At 50.2% G+C, this 23,508-nt stretch overlaps 1 protein-coding gene and 1 long non-coding RNA gene across 2 annotated transcripts; one reads left to right on the top strand and one right to left on the bottom strand.

Annotated features, from left to right (window-relative positions):
- Positions 1-496: 496 nt before the first annotated feature.
- On the bottom strand, positions 497-3,645 carry LOC122927144. Its single transcript, XR_006387762.1, has 3 exons — positions 2,994-3,645; positions 1,722-1,782; positions 497-534 (listed from the first exon to the last, which is right to left on the bottom strand). It is a non-coding gene; the product is annotated as an uncharacterized LOC122927144 (long non-coding RNA).
- Positions 3,646-4,276: 631 nt separating this feature from the next.
- Positions 4,277-19,668, top strand: TTI2 (TELO2 interacting protein 2). Its single transcript, XM_044278736.1, has 7 exons — positions 4,277-5,114; positions 7,327-7,513; positions 9,581-9,673; positions 11,353-11,543; positions 15,427-15,570; positions 15,747-15,909; positions 19,054-19,668. Exons 1-7 carry the CDS (start codon positions 4,360-4,362, stop codon positions 19,132-19,134), a joined length of 1,614 nt encoding a protein of 537 aa, XP_044134671.1. The 5' UTR covers positions 4,277-4,359; the 3' UTR covers positions 19,135-19,668.
- The last annotated feature ends 3,840 nt before the right edge of the window (positions 19,669-23,508 follow it).

Here is a 23,508-nt window from a genome sequence, read left to right as displayed (position 1 = left end):
TACACTTTGCCTCTTTCTTCCGTGCGGAGTTTGAAGTCCACGGCATGTCAATTGCCACATAGGAAACACGCGGATGAAGAGCTTCTGCAAGTCTACATGCACCCAGTGCGGGCGGCCTGGCAGGGACTTTTTCAGGACTACCCTGGGAGGTTTTCTCTAGGTTCAGCGAGGAGTTGTCCGTATACCTCATCAGGGTACGTCAACTTCATAGAGGGGTCCCCTGCTCAGGACTGTGGACTTCAGGTGTTCCTGTGGGAAATACCAGGCAGCTTGCAACAAACCTCCCCTGCTATTCGGCTGCACTCTTAGGCCTCTTTCACACGGGCGAGTTTTCCGCGCTGAATCCGGACCCATTCATTTCTATGGGGCTGTGCACATGAGCAGTGATTTTCACGCATCACTTGTCGATTGTGAAAATCGCAGCATGCTCCATGGTGATGGATCATGTGATGGACCATGTGATGAGCGCAGTGATGTCACCAAAGGTCCTTTTCCTCCCAGGTCATCAAAGAAGAAGAAAGAAGAGAAGCCGATCTGCGCAAACAAGTGGATAAGGCGAGTTTAATTTAAAAAAAAAATGTAACCCCTCCAGCGCTATTGTACTAAGCATTCTGTATTAAGAATGCTATTATTTTCCCTTATAACCGTGTTATAAGGGAAAATAATAAAATTTACACCTGTGAAGAAGTCCGATTTTTCTCACGCACGTGCAAAACGCATTAAAACGCTTTTTACTTGCGCAGAAAAACGCACCCGCATCCTATCCGGCCCTCACACGCGACGCCCGTGTGAAAGAGGCTTTGGGCCTCTTTCACACGAGCGTGACGGATTAGGTCTGGATGCGTTCAGGGTGCATTCAGCGAAACTCGCACCATTTTGCAAGCAAGTTCAGTCAGTTTTATCTGCGATTGCGTTCATTTGTTCAGTTTTTTCCGCGCGGGTGCAATGCGTTTTGATGCGTTTTTCACGCGCGTGATAAAAAACTGAAGGTTTACAAACAACATCTCTTAGCAACCATCAGTGAAAAACGCATCGCACCTGCTTGCGGATGCAATGCATTTTTTACGCAGCCCCATTCACTTCTATGGAGCCAGAAGTAAATGGGGCTGCGTAAGAAAAAAAGCACAATATAGAACATAATGCGATTTTTACGCAACGCAGAACTGATGTGTGAAAAAAAACGCTCATGTACACAGACCCATTGAAATGAATGGGTCAGGATTCAGTGCGGGTGCTATACGTTCATGTCACGCATTGGACCTGCGCGGAAAACTCGCTTGTGTGAAAGGGGCATTAGGCCTCTTGCACACGAACGTGGTGTGTCCGTGGCCGCATTACATCCCACATACAGCGGGTCCGCAATACACGGTCACCGGCCCGTGTGCACTCCGCAGTCATGGATATGCGGAATGGAAGCACGGATCGGAACCCCACGGAGTGCTTCCGTGGTGTATATGTCTTTGCCTCCGCACCGCAAAAAAAATAGAACTTGTTCTATTTTTTTGCGGTGCGGACGGATCACGGACCCATTCAAGTTGCATGGAACGTATGCACAACGGCCGTGTACAAGAGGCCTTAGTCCTGGGATATCAGCCGGTCACCACCACGACGATGTACTAAGGTTGGAGCCTACAGGGAAGTGGAGGAGATCCGTCACCACTGAAAGATAGTGCTACGCAAGAGAAGAGACACTATATGCACCAATACAAGCAAAACATTACCTTTTTCCTCTAAAAATCCAAATGTCATGAATATTCACTTGTCTCTTCCACTGCTTCAAATCTAGAAAACAAATAGTGACCTTTATTTCATCCTCTTTGTATAATTTCACCATAATGATCCTTAGAATTATCAGCCCAAAAATAGGGGGAGAGCAGCAACGTCTACCGGAAGCTGCCACTAGGGGGAGCTTGCTGCATGTGCAGTTCTACTGCTTCTGTACTGAGCTCCCCCTAGTGGCAGCTGGGGGCAGAGAAAATACTGTATGGATGCAGACGAGTCACTGCTTTGGAACAGGCCTTATTATTAGAAGGGTCCCCGAGGCTGATCTCTTGGGGTCCCGCTGCTGCTCCGGTTTGACAGAGACGTCTTACCGGCTACCTGATAGAAGTCTGGAGTGAGGACGGGCTAAAGCTTGTACTACGTAGATAGGACGCGCCAAGGCCCGACTGATAGACTATCATCTACACATCCTCAGGGCACTGGTTTTACTCTCCAAAATTCCAATATGGCTTTTACAATTTAAATACTGATGACCTATCCTCAGGGTCATCAGTATCTGATCAGTGGGGGTTCGACACCTAGGACCCCCGCCGATAAGATGTCTGAGAAGGCGGCTGTGCTCACAGTAGCGCCACAGCCTTTTCTCAGATGATCCGAGATGATCATCGATCACATGACGTACCTGCAGCTCAGCCCCATTGAAGTGAATGGGGCTGAACTGCAATACCGAGCACAGCCACTATGCAATGTACGGCGCTGTCCTTGGTGAGCTGCAAGAAGGCTGCAGCGCTCACAGGAGCTCCAGTGCCTTCTCAAACAGCTCTTTGGGTTGGACCCCCACTGATCAGATACTTAAATCTCGGAGTTGCGTGTGTACCATTATAGGGCATCTATGGATAGCAAGTTATTGGTGGCTGATGGTGGGACCTGCGACCCTAGCGATGTCATCAGCGCCCCAGGACAGGCCATCGGATCAGCAGGGGTCAGACACCCCTGATCCCCCACCGTCTGGCGCGGCTTGGTCCGCTGTGGGTACTGCAGGATTCACTTCAATGGAAGCGACGCTCCGTCCACCGCACAACAGGCAGAGCCGAGTGGTTCAGGTGCCCATTTTGGTAGGTTCTCCAAAACCAACTGACATCAATGGGAGAGGCTAAAAATGTCTTCAACAAATCTGCTGGATGTAAATGTACCCTTACAGGAGGGCATTAGTGGCTGGTACTCACCATTATTATGGGGGGGGGGTTTGGCAAACCGAGGCGGTTACTTACCTGTTTCCCGGCACTGGCTCCCCGTTTCTTCTCCTCCCTGGCCGTGATGCTCCACTGGCTCCCTCGCTGTCAACATCTGGTTTGACCCCCCCCCCATTCTTGCACAACCCCTTTAAGACCTTTGTACCGGTTACTGCTGCCAAGTATAAGAGGGGCACACCCTGCCAGCCCTGCAGTGATGCCAACGCTGACAGCACAGACCGCAGCCCACCTGCACCAAGTGATCTGCTTTGCTCGTTGCGGATTACATGAACGTTCATTTTGGAAGCTCTGGGGGGAAGGGGATCATACTATGTTGAGGGAGAGGCATTAGGAGACATCTTTATATTATGTGTGGGGGGCACTAAGGGGGCTTCACTAATGTGAGGTGGCACTAAGGGGCATCATTACTGTCGGGGGCACTAAGAACTATCACTATTGTGAGGGGGCACTAGAGGGGCATACTGTCTGGGGGCACTAAAAGTTATCATTATTGTTAGGGGGCACTAAAGGGGCATCTTTACTGTCTGGGCACTAAGGGGTATCACTACTGTGAGGGGGGAACTAAGGGGGCCATTAATGTCTGTTGGCATTAAGGACTATAACTATTGTGTGGGGTGCACTAAAGGGGCATTATTACTGTGAGGGGGCACTAAAAGGTATCGCTATTGTGAGGGGGCACCAAAGGGGCATCATTACTGACAGGGGGGGGGGGCACTAAAAGGAATCACTATTGTGAGGGGGCATCATTACTAACTGGGGACACTAAAGGGTATTACTATTGGGAGGGGGCACTAAAACAACATTATTACTGTGAGGGGGGCACTAAAGGGTATCACTATTGTGAGGGGGCACTGAAGGGTATCACTATTGTGAGGGGGCACCAGAGGGGCATCATTACTAACTGGGGGCACTGAAGGGTATCACTATTGTGAGGAGGCACCAGAGGGGCATTATCACTAACTGGGGGCACTAAAGGATATCACTATTGTGAGGGGGCACTAAAGGGGCATCACCATGTGGGTACACAGTGCACTCTACTCTGCAGAACTAAAGGGTTTTCTGGGTTCTTTCGACCTCGCCTCCCTCACGTGGTGCTGCCACCTGCTGGCCGCACTGAGGCTGTCTCCTGCCTGCAGCAGAGGATGCACAGGTATCACTCACACGGAATATACAAATAGGAGGAGGACCTCCGGTACACGTATACGGCTGGAGTAACAGGTCCCGTACCCTGTATTTTATAATTAGTCAGTCTCCATTCCAAAGGCAAACTTCTTCCGCCATCACTACCATTAGATAAAATGGCCGCCGCAGCCGCCGTGCCAGCAGTTAATATGGACGCCCACTTAGAAGCTAGTATCCGGGGGCGGGGCGTTCCGGTGTTGACATGGCAGCTGCCGAGCATCCACTATGGCGCGCTCTCTCCGGGCTCTGCGCCTGTCTCGGCCGTCCTCCCGCTCTCCCCCGCACCCCGGCTGGCTGCGCGGAGCTGCTGCAAGCGCTGGTTACCTGGGCGGCGCCGGGTCCGGAGCCTGGGGGTCAGAAGCAGGTTCCGGCTAGAGCGGCGGCGGCGCTCCGGGCCTCTCTCCTGCTCCTGAAGGCTGTGAGTGAAGCGTCGCCTGGCGGTCATGTGACCGGCGCTCGATCCGCGAAGGCGGAGCAAGTAGTGAAGCCAGAGGGCGCAGAGGAGTCTGGGAAACTGCTATTGGAGGCTGTGTGTGAAGCAGGAGAGGGCCCCACATCCACAGAGGAGGACTGGTGTGATCCTATCTTACAAGGAAAGGGTGAAGAGGCACTTTTATCATTGGCGGAGCTTGATGTGGCCCCATCAGAAAATAAAGGGGCCCCTAATTCAAAGACTGCACCTGACTTGGAGCCAGTGTCCAGCACCTCCTCTGGTATAATAGACCCCCAGTGTGTTTTGCACTGCGCCACCGCTCCGCTGCTGCTCTTGTGTGGGGCCCATATTCCGGACACACCATGGAGCAACGCACAGTCCCGCCGTCTGGCCAATCAGCTGCTGCGATCCCTCCTGGAGGTGTCACACTGTACGTCATTGGCCGAACTGCTCAAAGGGCGCCAGGAGCAGCCGTTCACCACCTTCAGGGAGGCCCTGGGGCTGCTGGGACCCCGGCTCCGCAAGTGAGAACTGTCTGTGTATAGAGCGTGTGTGCAGCCAGGGCCCCGGATGTATGTGACCTGACAGACGGACGCTAGATCCTACGGCCCTGCCCCTGCAGTCTGATGTATATCACTGTCAGGGTATATTCACATGGGCAGGTTTTGTTCAGGTTCCTTGATGCCGTTTTTCATGGGCCATAGACACAATGGACGGAGCTGGCCCCACGGACTTCTATGGTAGGGTTTTCTAGGCATCGGCAGTGACCTGTGCAGAGGTCAGGAGGGAGCTGATAAGCTGTGATCGCGAGAACGGTGGATCCTGTGATATCTATATAGAGGTGTTATCTGTCATTGTAATTCTGTCTGGTGATAATGAGATGACTGCTGGAAAGTTACTTGTACATTAACATATTATTAGGCTTAGTGACTGCTGTGAAGACTGCAGGATTTTTTTTGTTTAATATAGATAGTGACATGGGAAATTAGAACAAAAAAAAACACGTGAACAATACCGGCGGCCCCGCTAGAGAGGAGTGAACGATGCCGGCGGCCCCGCTAGGGAGGCGTGAACGACGCCGGCGGCCCCGCTAGGGAGGCGTGAACGACGCCGGCGGCCCCGCTAGGGAGGCGTGAACGACGCCGGCGGCCCCGCTAGGGAGGCGTGAACGACGCCGGCGGCCCCGCTAGGGGGGAGTGAACGACGCCGGCGGCCCCGCTAGGGAGGAGTGAACGACGCCGGCGGCCCCGCTAGGGGGGAGTGAACGACGCCGGCGGCCCCGCTAGGGGGGAGTGAACGACGCTGGCGGCCCCGCTAGGGGGGAGTGAACGACGCCGGCGGCCCCGCTAGGGGGGAGTGAACGACGCCGGCGGCCCCGCTAGGGGGGAGTGAACGACGCCGGCGGCCCCGCTAGGGGGGAGTGAACGACGCCGGCGGCCCCGCTAGGGGGGAGTGAACGACGCCGGCGGCCCCGCTAGGGGGGAGTGAACGACGCCGGCGGCCCCGCTAGGGGGGAGTGAACGACGCCGGCGGCCCCGCTAGGGGGGAGTGAACGACGCCGGCGGCCCCGCTAGGGGGGAGTGAACGACGCCGGCGGCCCCGCTAGGGGGGAGTGAACGACGCCGGCGGCCCCGCTAGGGGGGAGTGAACGACGCCGGCGGCCCCGCTAGGGGGGAGTGAACGACGCCGGCGGCCCCGCTAGGGGGGAGTGAACGACGCCGGCGGCCCCGCTAGGGGGGAGTGAACGACGCCGGCGGCCCCGCTAGGGGGGAGTGAACGACGCCGGCGGCCCCGCTAGGGGGGAGTGAACGACGCCGGCGGCCCCGCTAGGGGGGAGTGAACGATGCCGGCGGCCCCGCTAGGGGGGAGTGAACGACGCCGGCGGCCCCGCTGGGGGGGAGTGAACGAAGCCGGCGGCCCCGCTGGGGAGGAGTGAACGAAGCCGGCGGCCCCGCTGGGGAGGAGTGAACGATGCCGGCGGCCCCGCTGGGGAGGAGTGAACGATGCCGGCGGCCCCGCTGGGGAGGAGTGAACGATGCCGGCGGCCCCGACCATCTGCTCTCACCAGCCTAACTATTTATTGCTTTCTACCTAGTTCTACCCTATGAGCCCCTCTCCCTCTTCTCTTTTGCCGCTCCATTCAAACGTGGGACCCCTGTTTTAGTGATCAGTGTGGCTGTTATCCCCTGTCCATTTCTTGTGCCTGGAGTACCCCTTTAATTACCCACAGTCGTTCTCGGTTCCCTTCACTCTCCTCTGCAAAAATCCCTGGCCCTCTACAGGTTCCGGGCCCTCCAGATACTGGGTTCAAAAGCCAACAGAAGCGTCTGAGACTCCTTCGGGGCAGAGCGGACTGTGCCTATTATGGAGTGTACCCTTCTCCATGTGTAGAAAGACATTCTCCCTTAGACGTTATGCTTCCACGTACAGCATCTGGTGGAGCATGGCATGACTGTAGAGGGCACACTAACCGCTACAGATGCTCTATATACCCAATGGAGCCACATGGGCACATCCCCTCAGGATGGGATTTGTGGTAAAATCTGAAGCTGATTTTTTTCTTTTTTCTCTTTCTTTCTGGTGCGTGTGGCCATACCCTTATACAGCTGTGTGCATGGAAAACAGGACTCTTCCTACTAAGGAGCCAGGACTGCCCACAACATCCCCTGATTGAAACGCATTTCCAGGTTCTGGTTGGCACCCGGCTCAATAATATAAAATTATATTTTATTCTAGAGACACATGGGAGTCGCACCCAGAAGCCAGGCTGGTCTTCTCCTGGATGCTGCTGCAGGTGCCCCGGCCATGGCTTTCTGACTTTCTAAGTAGGGTGATGCCCCCGTCACTCCTCTTTTCCGATGACCACAAGCTGGAGAACAAGGTGCTTGGCATACACTGCCTGCATCATATCATCAAGAATGTGGTAAGAGGCAATTCTTTAATAAGGGTCAGAATAGTTTTAAAATAAAAAAGAAGCATTACTCACCTCACCGATCCCCCTGCACTACAGAGTCACCGCTTCCTGTTGCCAGCTCGACACAGAAGAAATGGCAGGAGATTCCCTCTCAGCCTGTCCTAAGCCAGTGATTAGCTAAGCAGGCCTCTCTTACCTTTTCCTTTGTGTTGCGCTAGGAACAGAAAATGGAGAACCAGCAGTGGCAGAGGATCGGTGAGGTGAGTAATGCTTCATTATTTTAAATTTTTATTTATTTTTTGTCCTCCCTTCAGACAACCCAGGCATCCTCAAACTGCGGCCCTCCAGCTGTTGTACAACTACAACTCCCACAATGCCCTGCTGTAGGCTGTTCGGGCATGCTGGGAGTTGTAGTTTTGCAACAGCTGGAGGGCCGCAGTTTGAGGATGCCTGAGACAACCTTTTTAACACCCCCCTGCTGCTTCTGTGTTTGGTATTACAGTGGAGCAGTATTGTAGTTCCTGCAGTGCACCAAGCGGGCAGTGGAGCTGTATAGGTGGAAAGCCCTGGAGGGGGTGATGTGGTTTACTATCCACCTTCAGTATAACAATCTGTAATCGCACTACAGCGACCAGACTGAGCAGTCTATCGCTGATGGTGACCAGTGCTGTACTCATGTGGTGTGGGTGCCCTGGAGTCTGACCACCAGGAATATACAGTCCTGATCAAAAGTTTAAGACCACTTGAAAAATGGCAAAAAATCATATTTTACATTGTTGGATCTTAACAAGGTTCCAAGTAGAGCTTCAACATGCAACAAGAAGAAATGGGAGTGAGACAAAATACTTTTTGAGCCTTCAATTTAATGAAAACAACAAATAAACTGAAACAGGCTGTTTTTCAGCTGATCCACAGTTTAGGACCACATGCCTTTAAAAGGCCAAATCTGTGCAAAGATGTGGAGTCATTTTCTGTCAGGTAGTCACACGTTGTGATGGCAAAGGCAAAAAAACTCTCCCTTTTTGAACTTGGTTGGGTTGTTGAACTGCATAAGCAGGGTCTCACAGCGCGCCATCGCTGCTGAGGTGGGACGCAGTAAGACAGTCATTTGGAATTTCTTAAATGATCCTGAGGGTTATGGAACAAAAAAGTCAAGTGGAAGACCCAAAAAAATGTCATCAGCACTGAGCCGGAGGATCCAATTGGCTGTCCGTCAAGACACTGGATGATCCTCGACCCAAATTAAGGCCCTTACTGGTGCTGACTGCAGCCCCATAACCATCAGATGGTATCTGAGACTGAAGGGCTTCAAAAACAAAAAACATCTTCAAAGACCTTGTCTCCTTGAACACCACAGAACTGCTCGTTTGGACTTTGCGAGAGAGCACCATACATGGGACATTCAAAGGTGGAAGAAAGTTTTATTCTCTGATGAGAAAAAATGTAACCTTGATGGTCCTGATGGTTTCCAACGTTACTGGCATGACAAGCAGATCCCACCTGAAATGTTTTCTCCATGCCACAGTGGAGGGGGCACCATAATGGTGTGGGGTGCTTTTTCCTTCAGTGGAACAATGGAGCTTCAGGAAGTGCAGGGGTGTCAAATGGCCGCTGGCTTTGTCCAGATGTTGCAGAGAGCATTCCTCATGACTGAGGGCCCTCGTCTGTGTGGTAACGACTGGGTTTTTCAACAGGACAACGTTACAGTACACAATGCCCGCAGTACAAGGGACTTCTTCCAGGAGAATAACATCTTCTGATTTGGGGGGGTTTCTTTTTTTATTTTTTATTTTTTTTTGAGGTGTGGTCCTAAACTTTTGATCAGCTGAAAAACAGCCTGTTTCAGTTTATTCGTTGTTTTCATTAAATTGAATGCTCAAAAAATGTTTTGTCTCACTCCCATTTCTTCTTGTTGCATGTTGAAGCTCTACTTGGAACCTTGTTAAGATCCAGCCATGCTAAATATGATTTTTTGCCTTTTTCAAGTGGTCTTAAACTTTTGATCAGGACTGTATATGGTCAGCAGGCTGAATACTAGTGATCTGGTCTAATGCTGACTGTTCTCTCCTCTGACAGCCGGCGGCAGAGCTGAGGCAGTATAACCGGGCCCTGGTCGTGTATCACGCCCTTCGTAACCACCTCTACATTACAGAGGCTGAAGTTCTTGAGGTAAGGAAGATAATGACCTCTGTGTCAAACAATTTAGACAGCACTCCAGTTTTTTATGATGCTTAATAGATTTTTTTTGTCTGGACATGGTGGTACACAGAGCAACATTTCGGGCACATAGGGTGCCCTTCATCAGGCGGAAGAGTGTCCACTCGACCAGGGAAGGAGCCGGTGCCTTCATGGTGACCTCTAACATGGTTACCAGCTCCAGAAGATCTTGTCCACTGATAAAGCTACCGTCTGCAGTTTCTCTCTTCATTCACCTTTTCTTCATTCATTTGCTTTTATTGTACTTTTAGTGTGACTTCTATTCCAAGAATCTATGAAGGTACCCGAAAGCCAAATGTACTGAACCTCAAAAAACAAACACATTTAAAAACACGTGGCAAAAACCTTTGAAAATAAAGGCAAAAACACATCTCGTGTCAAAAATATCAGAAATAAAAACAATTTCAGTAACTCGCAAACATCTTTGTAAAACAAAACAAAAAAAACGCGGACCAACGCAGAAAGTAGGCTGTTTGTCTCTACTTTCAGGATGGTTTCATGTTAACCAGATATTACGTGTTGGCTGCTAGGAAGTCATTGAATTTAGGGCTCTTTCACACCTGCGTTATTGTCTTCCGGCATAGAGTTCCGTCAGTTTTATCCTAATGCATTCTAAATGGAGTGAAATCCGTTCAGGATGCATCAGGATGTCTTCAGTTCCGGAACGGAACGTTTTTTGGCCGGAGAAAATACTGCAGCATGCTGCGCTTTTTGCTCCGGCCAAAAATCCTGAAGACTTGCTGCAAGGCCGGATCCGGAATTAATGCCCATTGAAAGGCATTGCCGGATCCGACGTTTAGCTTTTTCTGAATGGTTGCCATGGCTGCCGGGACGCTAAAGTCCTGTCAGCCATGGTAAAGTGTAGTGGGGAGCGGGGGAGCAGTATACTTACCGTCCGTGCGGCTCCTGGGGCGCTCCAGAGTGACGTCAGGGCGCCCCAAGCGCATGGATCACGTGATCGCATGGCACTCTGACATCATTCTGGAGCGCCCCGGGAGCCCCGCGGACTGTAAGTATACCGCTCCCCCGCTCCTACTATGGCAACCAGGACTTTAAGACGGATCCGTCTTCAAATGCTTTCAGTATACTTGCGTTTTTCCGGATCCGGCGTGTAATTCCGGCAAGTGGAGTACACACCGGATCCGGACAACGCAAGTGTGAAAGAGGCCTTATTTCTTTTTTTGTTTCGCCGATTTAAGACTTTTGTTCATTGGCTTTTTTTTTTATCACAGCATGCTCTGGGTTTTTCTGCCGTTTTCTCCATAGACTTCTCTGTAATAAATTAAAATAAAAATCAAGACTTAGATCTCCAGCTTTAGAGTAGTCTTTAGTCCTGGAGAGCTTTATAAGCCTTTCTGCTGCCTGAGGTGAAAACTGAAACGGCACCACCCCATGCCAATTTCTTAACCTAACCCATTTGCCACAATAAAAGTGCTCATTGCTCATGGCCCTTCTGCTGCCCCCCCTTCCCCCCCCTTGCGCCTACCCAGGGCTGCCTGAGGCGATCGCCTCATTGGTGGTGCAGCCCTGGTGACAAGAGAGTTCTTCACCAAGACAGATGAGGGTGGCTGTGATGGAGGTGGTTACCAGCCAGCTTCTTGATAGTAATCCTTCTGGTTTCCTTCCATCAGGTGGTCCTTCCCTGCTTGAGGGATCTGTTCCCTGTCCTCCACAAGCCACCAGCGGCAGTGGGCGCGTACCAAAAGGACGCAGAGAATCCTTCAGACCAAGTCGTGCAGCTGGTTCTTACCCACATGGAGATGGAGCACAGAATTCCTCTGCGTAGACTGTATGCGCGCAACCTGCCGGCTCTTCAGAACAGGTGAAGACATGTTCACTGCAGGCTTCGTGCACTGTATATATGGTGATATTCTTGTAGTTCCCCTGATGATGAGATGATTTCGTAACCCCAAGATCGCTGGGGCGATGATTGTGAATGTGGTTGCTTCACTACGCGACCGATGCAACAGTCGAGAAACATACAGATCTGCTTCATTTTTCTCGCCATGTACAACTTGGATGGAAAGTGCCTGCAACTCAAGTACTTGCAACCAAATCCCACGTATCTTCTGGTCATGTGACTTGTATTCCCCTTGAAGTTTTGTGACTAAAGTGGCGGTGAAGTCCTAGCCTAACAGCGCTCATTGTAGTCAGTAGGGGACCATGCAGTACACAGTTGGTTGAGATCTCAACACTGTTATCATCCGCTTCTCATTCTGGTCCCAAATCCTGCTATGAAGTCCACAGGCCCTAATGATACATATCGACAGTGGTCCTACTGAGGGCTTCACATGGCAAATGCGATCATGATTGTGGACTATTATCTGTGATATCACATGAGTAGTACTGCAGATAAGGTCTCAGAGCGCCATTTTATATTCTCCTACTGCCCTCCTTTCCCGTTATAGTGGTATTACGGGTTTTAGAAAATAAAGGACCTTCATCGTATTACTAAGTGATATCCATTACTGTATTAGTTTCTGAAGGTCTTCTTGACCTGTGCTTGCTGCCATTCATTAGGAAACTGTGGGGTGACTACAAAACGGAGACTGTTTTTGATGCATGTTATCTGCATTAATAATTACCAGTAACTTTTCTGACTATAAGACGCACCCCAGGATTAGGCAACTACTTATTGAACCTTCCCTGGTGGTTTAATGAAATGGAGGGGTCAAAGTCAGTAACTTTGGGGTCTAGCGTAGAGGAGGCTAATAGTTTTGGTCAGCTCCTCGTAACCTTAGTGTGTCATCTGCTGACCGTTATAACACCCAGCAACAGTGCATGTGGTCACCGCTTTAAAGGGGATTTCTGAGATATTTTTATTTTTTCTGCTGATCGGGGGGGGTCTGACACCTGGGACTCCCACCGATCAGCAGTTCTCTCTCCGTTTTTTCCTAGGCCAGTGACATCACATTCATCGATCACTTGGCCTAGGAGCAGCTCAAGTGAATGGGACTGAGCTGCAATACCAAGCACAGCCACTATACAATGTACGGCGCTGTGCTTGGTGAGCTGAGAGAAGGTCACAGCAGTGCCGCTGCCTACCCAGCTGATCATCGAGGGTCCCAGGTGTCGGACCCCCACCAATCATATACGCACATTATACAAACACACCGCTCACGATTACTTTATATATATATATACACACACACACACAGCCCTGCTGCATGCACAATATACACACACAGCCCTGCTGCATGCACAATATACACACACAGCCCTGCTGCATGCACATTACACAGACAGCCCTGCTGCATGCACATTGCGCACACACACACAGCCCTGCTGCATGCACATTATACACACAGCCCTGCTGCATGCACATTGCGCACACACACAGCCTTGCTGCATGCACATTATACACACAGCCCTGCTGCATTCACATTACACAGACAGCCATGCTGCATGCACATTGCACACACAGCCCTGCTGCATGCACATTACACACACAGCCCTGCTGCATGCACATTACACAGACAGCCCTGCTGCATGCACATTATACACACACACAGCCCTGCTGCATGCACATTATACACACACAGCCCTGCTGCATGCACATTATACACACACACAGCCCTGCTGCATGCACATTATACACACACACAGCCCTGCTGCATGCACATTATACACACACACACAGCCCTGCTGCATGCACATTATACACACACACACAGCCCTGCTGCATGCACATTATACACACACACAGCCCTGCTGCATGCACATTATACACACACACAGCCCTGCTGCATGCACATTACACAGACAGCCATGCTGCATGCACATTGCACACACAGCCCTGCTGCATGCACATTGCACACACAGCCCTGCTGCATGCACATTACACACACAGCCCTGCTGCATGCACATTACACACACAGCCCTGCTGCATGCACATTACACACAGCCCTGCTGCATGCACATTACACACACAGCCCTGCTGCATGCACATTATACACACACACAGCCCTGCTGCATGCACATTATACACACACACACACACACAGCCCTGCTGCATGCACATTATACACACACACAGCCCTGCTGCATGCACATCATACACACACAGCCCTGCTGCATGCACATCATACACACACACAGCCCTGCTGCATGCACATTATACACACACACAGCCCTGCTGCAAGCACATTATACACACACACAGCCCTGCTGCATGCACATTATACACACACACAGCCCTGCTGCAAGCACATTATACACACACACAGCCCTGCTGCATGCACATTATACACACACAGCCCTGCTGCATGCACATTATACACACACAGCCATTATGCATGCACATTATACACACATGCTGCATGCACATTATACACACAGCCATGCTGCATGCACATTATATACACACACACACACACACACACACACACAGCCATTATGCATGCACATTATACACACACACAGCCCTGCTGCATGCACATTATACACACACAGCCCTGCTGCATGCACATTACACACACAGCCATTATGCATGCGCATTATACACACATGCTGCATTCACATTATACACACACAGCCCTGCTGCATGCACATTATATACACACACAGCCCTGCTGCATGCACATTATATACACACACAGCCCTGCTGCATGCACATTATATACACACACAGCCCTGCTGCATGCACATTATATACACACACAGCCCTGCTGCATGCACATTATATACACACACAGCCCTGCTGCATGCACATTATATACACACACAGCCCTGCTGCATGCACATTATATACACACACAGCCCTGCTGCATGCACATTATATACACACACAGCCCTGCTGCATGCACATTATATATACACACAGCCCTGCTGCATGCACATTATATATACACACACAGCCCTGCTGCATGCACATTATATATACACACACAGCCCTGCTGCATGCACATTATATATACACACACAGCCCTGCTGCATGCACATTATACACACACAGCCCTGCTGCATGCACATTATATATACACACAGCCCTGCTGCATGCACATTATACACACACAGCCCTGCTGCATGCACATTATATATACACACACAGCCCTGCTGCATGCACATTATACACACACAGCCCTGCTGCATGCACATTATACACACACAGCCCTGCTGCATGCACATTATACACACACAGCCCTGCTGCATGCACATTATACACACACAGCCCTGCTGCATGCACATTATACACACACAGCCCTGCTGCATGCACATTATACACACAGCTCTGCAGTCCATATATAATCCACATACACACACAGCTCTGCTGCATATGCATGCATACAAACACACACCCTTTAATAAAGCCTCACATGTCTGTACACTAGTGCTAGTTGTATATTCCTCCTGGTTTGGCCTCTCCAACTCATGACTTCATCAGGCTTCCTACAGCTGTGCTTGATGGGAGTTTTCATCTCCTTTTCTTGAGCAGCTTGACCTCCAGGCTGTGTTGTCTCCATGTGCTGGACGATCGTTCATCCCCCGCTCCTGCCTGCACTGCTGGGCAGACCACCGCTCTGTGATCGGGCAGACTGTTGTATGAGCTCTCTGCTGGACCATTAAGGGAGCAGTCAGGGAGGTCTGGCACTACTGGACCACCCTGACCGCTAGACTATAAGACACAGGCACTTTTTAGCAAGATTTTTATCTTATAATACAAAACGTATGTTATGTTGCTAATTGACTTTCATTATTGATTCTAGGCTTGGAGTGGGGATTGCCCGTCACATGAAGAGGCTGCTGCGTGTCATAGTTGGGTATCTGGAGGTTTATGATGGGCCAGAAGAAACTGCTCGCCTCTGCATCCTGGAAACCTTACAAGGAACCATCAAATATGCATGGCCGAGGTGGGCTGGAGAGGTTCTTCTTAATTCATATTCTCCTGATTGGACCCACGTTGGTGGCTCTTCCTATCTTCTCCTCTGTCCTGTTGCCCTGTGCATTCCTATAGTTTCCAGTCAGTGATGTTACATTTCCTCCAGCACAGGTCTGATGGTCTGTCCACTTTTTTTTTTTTCCCAAGGATCCCTCCGAGGCTGCCTCTACTCCTAAAATCGCTTATAAAACTGATATATGAGCTTTCTTCTGAGTCCAATCAGAATTCTGGGCCTGTGACCGAAGCTTTACTCAATGGAGCTACTGAATGCCTGCTGCTTCTAGACAACTGCTCCAAAGGGCAAGTCAGAGTGAGTATTGATGGGAGCAGTCGCTGGAATACACATTACTACACTGCTTGCCACAGGCTGCGTCCATTGTTGTTAGGAAACAAGCTCATTTTACAGGTTGCATAATTTTAGAAATAAAGGTCTACTTTTATATTCCCCCAGAAACAGCTGTATCTGGCATTGCAGATCAGCACCAGTCAAGTTAAAGGGGTTTTCCAGGAGTTAAAAATTACTTCTTCCTCAGCGTGTGACACCAAGTCCATGGCTTTTGTGCAGCTCAGTCCAATTCAAGTGAATGGGATTGAGCTGCAATACCAAGAACAGCCACTGTACAATGTATGGCGCTGTACTTGGTATTGTATGAAGAGACCGAAGTTCTCCTGTGGATAGGTCATCAATATTTAACTCCTGGAAAAACCCCTTTAAGGCCGTGGTCACACGTGACAGATTAGCTGCAGATTTGCCGTTGCAGCGTTGTACAGTCCCAGCAAAGTGGTGGAGAATTTCTGTATTCTCACCCACATCCGCAGAATGTGAAATTTATACAGAGGATTCCTTTAGCGAATTTCACCCTTTGCAATAGAGAGTGCGGTTTTTCATGTTTTATTTTTTTTTTTTTGCTGCAGACACACACCAAAAACCGTAGCTGATTTTTCCGCTAGATTTTCAATAACCTTTGAACTCTGCCTAAGGCCTCATGCACACGGCCGTTATTTGGGTCCACATCCGAGCCGCCGTTTTGGCGGCTCGGATGCGGACCGATTCACTTCAATAGGGCTGCAAAAGATGCGGACAGCACTCCATGTGCTGTCCACATCCGTTGCTCCGTTCCGTGGCCCTGCTAAAAAAATATAACATGTCCTATTCTTGTCCACGCTTAGCGGACAAGAATAGGCATTTATATTGAAGGCTGTCCGTGCCGTTCCGCAAATTGCGGAACGCGCACGGACGCCATCCGTGTTTTGCGGATCCGCGATTTTCGGACCGCAAAACACACCACGGTTATGTGCATGAGGCCTAAAGCTATTAAACATCAACACAGCACTTTGTCATCTTAGGGTAGATTCACACCTTTAACAGATCCGGCAGAGAACAGCCTGCTGGAGTTCACCGTATACTGCCATGCACCGCTGGACCCTTTGACTATAAGCGCCGGTTTTCAGCCAGACTTAACCCGTTGACTGCAACATTTTTTGTCCTGCTAAAAGCTGGCATTTCGCCAGAAAGCGTCCGGATCCTATTATAGTTGATAGGGCCCGGCAGTGAACGGCAGCATCCGGCTAGGTTGGGTCTGGTGAGAAAACATCCTGCTGGATCAGTTAAACGGAGGCGTGAACCGACCTTTATGCACAAGAGGGGCGCTATTTCTTGAAATGAAAGCAGACCCTTTTCTCTAATCTTCTTCTATAAAACTTTCAAAGAGAGATCTTCCAGCTTTCCTCTGCGATGGGATTTGCTCCCGATTGTGGTAAAAACTTCAAACATTCCATGAATACATCAATGTGAATGCAGACTAAATACTGTATTAGCAATATTTTTGTCCAAAATACATTAGAGGTTCTCCGATTTCCTATTTTTTTTTATTGTCTAGTCCAGTGATAGGCAAACTGCGGCTCTCCAGCTGTTGCCAAACTACAACTCCTACCATGCCCTGCTGTAGGCTGAAAGCTGTAGGCAGTCTTTGCATGCTGGGAGTTGTAGTTCTGAAACAGCTGGAGAGCCGCAGTTTGCCTATCACTGGTCTAGACGATGGCATATTTTTGCCACATATAGCTGTTTTCCATGTCAGCACTTTCCTTCCCCTGTTCTCTGCAACACTGCCTCTTTGCAGGATATTTACATGCAGAACTTCCTGTTTTCATCAGCTTCCTGCTGAGCTTTCTAACCACGCCATGCATGGTTTGCTCTGTATTGTTTAGCGGGGCTTGCTCCATATGTCACATTGTATCCTCTGCATGAGCCGCACCTCTACACCTCCATGTTAGTTAGGCAGAGCAAGCCCAAGAAGGGTTTAGTTAGCAAACCTATCGGGAAGCTTATGAAAACAGGAAGTTCTGCATGTAAACATCCTGTCAGGATGCAGTGATGCCGAGCACAGGGAAAGAAGGGTGCTGATTTGAAAAAGTGGTATATGGGGCTAAAATATGCATTGTTTAGCATACCTTCGGAGGCAGTTTTGGTTAATGATTCCATTTTTCTTATTTTTGGCTAAAAATCATATTGTTGATTGGCCTTTATTAAAAATATTGAGCCGTTCTGTCACAAAGCTGTTTTTCTATCTGTATGCATCTTACTTTCACTTTGTGCCAGTCATCTAATAAACCTTATCGCTAAACTATTGAGAGGTCATAAACACTTATTTAAGCCACGTTCTTATCAGTAAGATAAGAACTGAGCTATAATGAGTGTTATGTAAGGTCAGAGAGCAGAGATAAGGAGTCCGTCTGCTCCCCAGATGACAGAAAATCCTTAGTCAGCTTGTACACAAAGAGTGTCAGCTCTGTACACAAAAAGGATTCCATATTTTTAATAAAGACTAATTGAAAAAATGATTTTAGCTCAAAATAAGTACAATGCAATAACAAAAAAGTTGCCCCGCAAGGCGTACATAGCCTTTAAAGGGGTTATACCATGATTAATGTAAATTCAGGCAACATGTAGTACATGACAATCTCTAACAAAGCTATAAGCAGCCCTGTACCTCACATGGACACACACAGAGATTTCTCCATACATTACTCCAATTGCTCTGCTAGATTTATATCTTGCTAGTAGCTTAGGAGGGTGTGTCCTTTCTACTATAGCACTTTCCCTATAAGAGCTTAGGGGAGTCTCCTTCTTGCTGCTGCTCTCTCCTATGACAGCTCAGTAGGCAGCTGAAGGATGGAACTGAGCATGTGCGTCCACCTCAGTGAAGTGGATAGAGAAGAAGAAAAAAAAAAGAAACAGCAGGTGGCGCTATACAGATACATTTTATAGAATAACTCAGTAGCTATACAAATTTTTTAATTACATGCAATTACAAAAGTATTCAGATCCAGGTGCTGGTTTGAAAATTGCAGAATATTTTTCGTGGGACAACCCCTTTAAAGGTAAACGCTTTAGTGATATCCTTTCTAACACAGCAAAGGCTGGTAACATGTGCCTCTTCTTGTTCAATTTCAGACTGCCCTGCAAGGCGTTCCCTCCGTGTGCATTGAGCCTCTTCTACTGAAGTGCGTCACCAGAGTGCTGGAGAATACCTGAAGGCACCAGCAGTGGGACCAAATTATGATCTGCTTCTACAGGCACTGGTTAAACGGGTTGTGCCTTGATTTAAACTCCTCTCCACCTTACCCCCTTGTGATCAGTAAAGGGTCCCAGCAGTTGGCCACAACCTGTCTATTCTGTGGACCACCCATTGTCTTCTGTGGTCACTGTTTAAGAAGGAGCAGAGTTCTTCTATGGGCACGCCCGCTCTACAGACGAAGTTGTTCTTACAAATCTCCTTTGATCATGCTCTGGTCAATTGATTCCCACAGTCTGTGACCACAGCATGATCATAGGGGATTTTCGCCCTCTGTGTCCCAGTGATCTGAGTGGGGGCTCAGTAAGCCCTGTGCAGTCAGCCCCGGGGACCTAGAAAGGATCCCATGACTCTAAGGTCAGTACTCCTGCAGCCTGTGCCATGGAGACGCAGAGCATAATGTATTAGCATACAGAAGGATAACTAAAAAGTCCGTTAATTCTTTGATGGGAATTTAAGAAATGTAATAAAAACTGTGATAAAAAATGTTTAAACAAAAAGCCTGGAAAAAATAAGTGATCGTTTTGCAAAAAATACGTGTTATTGTGCATACTTTACGTGAAAGCAAAAAACTATACTTAGGTATCCACATGACTGAAATAACTGGAACATGTGTGAAATATGTACAGTGTAAGGCTACTTTCTCACTGGCGTTTTGGTTTCCGTTTGTGAGATCCGATCAGGGCTCTCAGAAGAGGTCCAAAACGGATCAGTTTTGCTCTAATGGATTCTGAATGGAAAAGGATCCGCTCAGAATGCATCAGTTTGTCTCTGTTCCGTCACCATTCTGCTCTGGAGGCGGACAACAAAACACTGCTTGCAGCGTTTTACTGTCCGTCTGATAAAACTGAGCCAGGGAACGGACCATGGCAGCCAGGGGTTCAGTAGCGTCCTGGCTGCCATGGTAACTAATCTTTTTTTCTTTTCACATTCCCAGTTTCCCACGTAGGAACTACTATGGGCTGGGAAAAGATGGTGGGTCCATTGCCATGGGGGTTCTGTGGATGGCACGGTTATGGGGAGGGGGGGATCTGTGGATGGCACGGTTATGGGGAGGGGGGGGATCTGTGGATGGCACGGTTATGGGGAGGGGGGGGGGATCTGTGGATGGCACGGTTATGGGGAGGGGGGGGGATCTGTGGATGGCACGGTTATGGGGAGGGGGGGGGGATCTGTGGATGGCACGGTTATGGGGAGGGGGGGGGGATCTGTGGATGGCACGGTTATGGGGAGGGGGGGGGATCTGTGGATGGCGCGGTTATGGGGAGGGGGGGGGGATCTGTGGATGGCACGGTTATGGGGAGGGGGGGGATCTGTGGATGACACTGTTATTGGGGAGGGGGATCTGTGCATGACACTGTTATTGGGGAGGGGGATCTGTGGATGAAACTGCTATGGGGGGGATCTATGACACTATATAGCATCTTATGCTATATGTGTCATCCACAGATCTCCCCCATAACAGTGTTCCCCAATACACCTGCCCCGCCACTATGATCTTTATTAACTTACAATGACGCTCCAGTAACAGGCAGAGCGGGCGGTGGCGTGTCTGCTTCATTCATAAAGCGGGCGGAGCAGGCACGTCTCGTGAGTAAGTGATGTTACGCCGCCGCCCGCTTTGCCTGTTACCGGAGCTTCATTGTGAGGTAATAAAGATCATAGCGCTGATTTAAAGTTTAAGTTACTGCCGGTTAAGGAATAGTCTTTAGATATTATACTGCTGTGAGCGGCGGGGCCGGTGTAAGAGTACAGTGACTGCACCGGCCCCTCCTCCCTCCCGGCTGATACATCGCTGCGCTGTATCAGGGACTTAAGGCCCCTTTCACACGGGCGAGTATTCCGCGCGGATGCGATGCGTGAGTTGAACGCATTGCACCCGCACTGAATCAGGACCTATTCATTTCTATGGGGCTGTTCACATAAGTGGTGATTTTCACGCATCACTTGTGCGTTGCATGAAAATCGCAGCATGCTCTATATTGGGCGTTTTTCATGTAACGCAGGCCCCATAGAAATGAATAGGGTTGCGTGAAAATCGCAAGCAAGTGCGGCTGCGGTGCGATTTTCACGCACGGTTGCTAGGAGATGATCGGGATGGAGACCCGATCATTATTATTTTCCCTTATAACATGGTTATAAGGGAAAATAATAGCATTTTCTTTTTTTTGCTGTGTGCAGGAAAAGGACCTGTGGTGACGTCACTCCGGTCATCACATGGTTCGTCACATGATCTTTTACTATGGTGATGGATCATGTGACTTCACCACAGGTCCTTTTTTCTACACACAGCAAAAAAGAAGACAGAAGAGAAGCCGGGCTGCGCGAGCAAGTGGATTAAGGTGATTTTTTTCTCGTGCTTTTTTCCATTGGGGGACACAGACCATGGGTATAGCTTAGAGGTATTAGTAGGAGGGACACTATGCAAATGAAAGAGCTCCTCCTCCTCGGGCTATACCCCCAGACTCCACCAGGAGGAACTCAGTCTTTGCTTAGTGTCTGGTGAAGGAGGTTGACACTCTCTGATTCTACTCCTTTTTGTTATTTTTATTCTAGATGGGGACACAGGTCGGCATGGCGCCTTCCTGGTCCCCCGTGGAGTGCCCGCCGCCGTCTTTGGGACGTTGCCTGGCTGCCTCCATTTCCCCCCAAGAAGATAAGTGGATCCGGGCTCGACCTGTTAGCTCCGGCATCCCACCAGCTGCTGGGACGCCTGCTGCCTACCCTCCTCCAGAGCACTGTTCTCCTGGATTGGAGTCAGAAGTCTGAAGAGGCGCATCCCTGCTGGTCTGGACATCGAGGGAGCATGCTGAGCAGATAAGTGTTGCAATCCCTCCCCCTCCCTCTGTGTCTATTTGTCTGTGGCTGCCTGGGTGAGCTTGAAGAAGGATCCTGATGGGGCACTTTCTTCATTTTGGCACTGGAGTACTGGCATCTCTTCCCCTTAAACTGTGGGCTTCAGCGCTTCTCTCGTCGGGCCTTGGCTGCTGCGCTCCCTCAGCGCCCGCCGGCAGGCCGCTCCTCCACGTGGTGCGCTTATTTTCGCGCATATTTTCGCGCTCGCGCATATTTTCGCGCGCGCGCATATTTTCGCGCGCGCGCATATTTTCGCGCGCGCGCTTATTTTTGCGCGCTTTTTTCACGCCATAATGACGCGTTAGGGGAGGCGGAGCCTCGGCATGCCGCTCTGACTCTCCTTACACCGGAGACTCTGTTTGCTCATGGCCGTGCAGCTCCTCATCACTCTACTCCGTTTTGTGCCAGGCAAGCTGGTAGCTCAGTGGTACTGCTGCTGTTGCCCCATGTCCAGGCTTTCTGAGTTCAAAGCCCCTTTCAGCCTTCAAAAATTGTTTATATTATTCTAGATGGGGACACAGGTCGGCATGGCGCCTTCCTGGTCCCCCGTGGAATGCCCGCTGCCGTCCTTGGACGCTGCCTGGCTGCCTCCATTGCCCCCCAAAGAAGACAAGTGGATCCGGGCTCGACCTGCAGCTCCGGTATCCCACCAGCTACTGGGTCTCCTGCTGCCACCCTCCACCAGAACACTGCACTCCTGGACAAGGAGTCAGAAGCCTGATGAGGTGCATCCCTGCTGGTCCTGGAGTCGAGGGAGAAGTTCTGCAGGAGCAGATAAGTATTACCTGCATCCCTGCCTTACCCCCCTCCTCCACCCCTCCTCCACGTCCCTGGGGGCCTGCGGTCCCCGCTTGGGCATCTGCCATGTCCAGCGCGGCCGCTAAATTGGTCTTAGTCACCAAGGCAACCATGTCCTTTAATCCTGTGGCGCTAACGACTCCATCTCTCTCAGTGGTCCCCACAGTGGGTGACTGACTACGAAGAGGCAGCGTGAGCGGCAGCATCCCACCTCGGATGTCTCTGTCTCTCCACCCCCCTCACCTCGCCGGTGGCGCTTGCGGACTGCTCTTCCCCCTCCCTAGGGAGAGTACTCCGAAGGAGAATTATCCGGCTCGGACGAGCCACGTCCTTTTTGGACTATAGGGCATTTTCAAATCCTGTGACGCCAACCACCTCTCTAAGTGGTTTTCCACAGAAGACGCCCGAATACTAACAGGGAGCGTGAGCAGCAGCATCCCTCCTCGGATGGCTCTGGCTCTCCCCCCCCCCCCCCCCCCTTCGTCTAGAGGCGCGTTCGGGCGACTTTCCCCTCCCTTAGGGAGCGCAAGTCTGAAGGAGAATTTCCGGCTCTGATTAGGTCATGGAGCGGGACCCCTCGCCTAAGCTCTCCACCAGGGTGGCTGACTTAGTGGTGACTGTCCGAGACACCTTTATTCTCCAAGGGGATTCTCCTCCTTCCACTGGTCAGGAGTTCCCCC

The sequence above is a fragment of the Bufo gargarizans genome, chromosome 2 (genome assembly GCF_014858855.1).
Source record: "Bufo gargarizans isolate SCDJY-AF-19 chromosome 2, ASM1485885v1, whole genome shotgun sequence".
Classification (NCBI taxonomy): domain Eukaryota; kingdom Metazoa; phylum Chordata; class Amphibia; order Anura; family Bufonidae; genus Bufo; species Bufo gargarizans.
Note: the sequence above shows the minus strand (reverse complement) of the source record. Positions and strands in the feature narration are given on the sequence as shown.

What these genes read in the sequence shown, in the direction of transcription:
- TTI2 (XM_044278736.1), top strand. Translation starts at nt 4,360, where the DNA reads ATGGCAGCTGCCGAGCATCCACTATGGCGCGCTCTCTCCGGGCTCTGC. An exon ending in ATCATATCATCAAGAATGTG is followed by an intron (nt 7,514 to 9,580) that starts GTAAGAGGCAAT and finishes CTCCTCTGACAG; the next exon opens with CCGGCGGCAGAGCTGAGGCA. An exon ending in GCTCCAAAGGGCAAGTCAGA is followed by an intron (nt 15,910 to 19,053) that starts GTGAGTATTGAT and finishes GTTCAATTTCAG; the next exon opens with ACTGCCCTGCAAGGCGTTCC.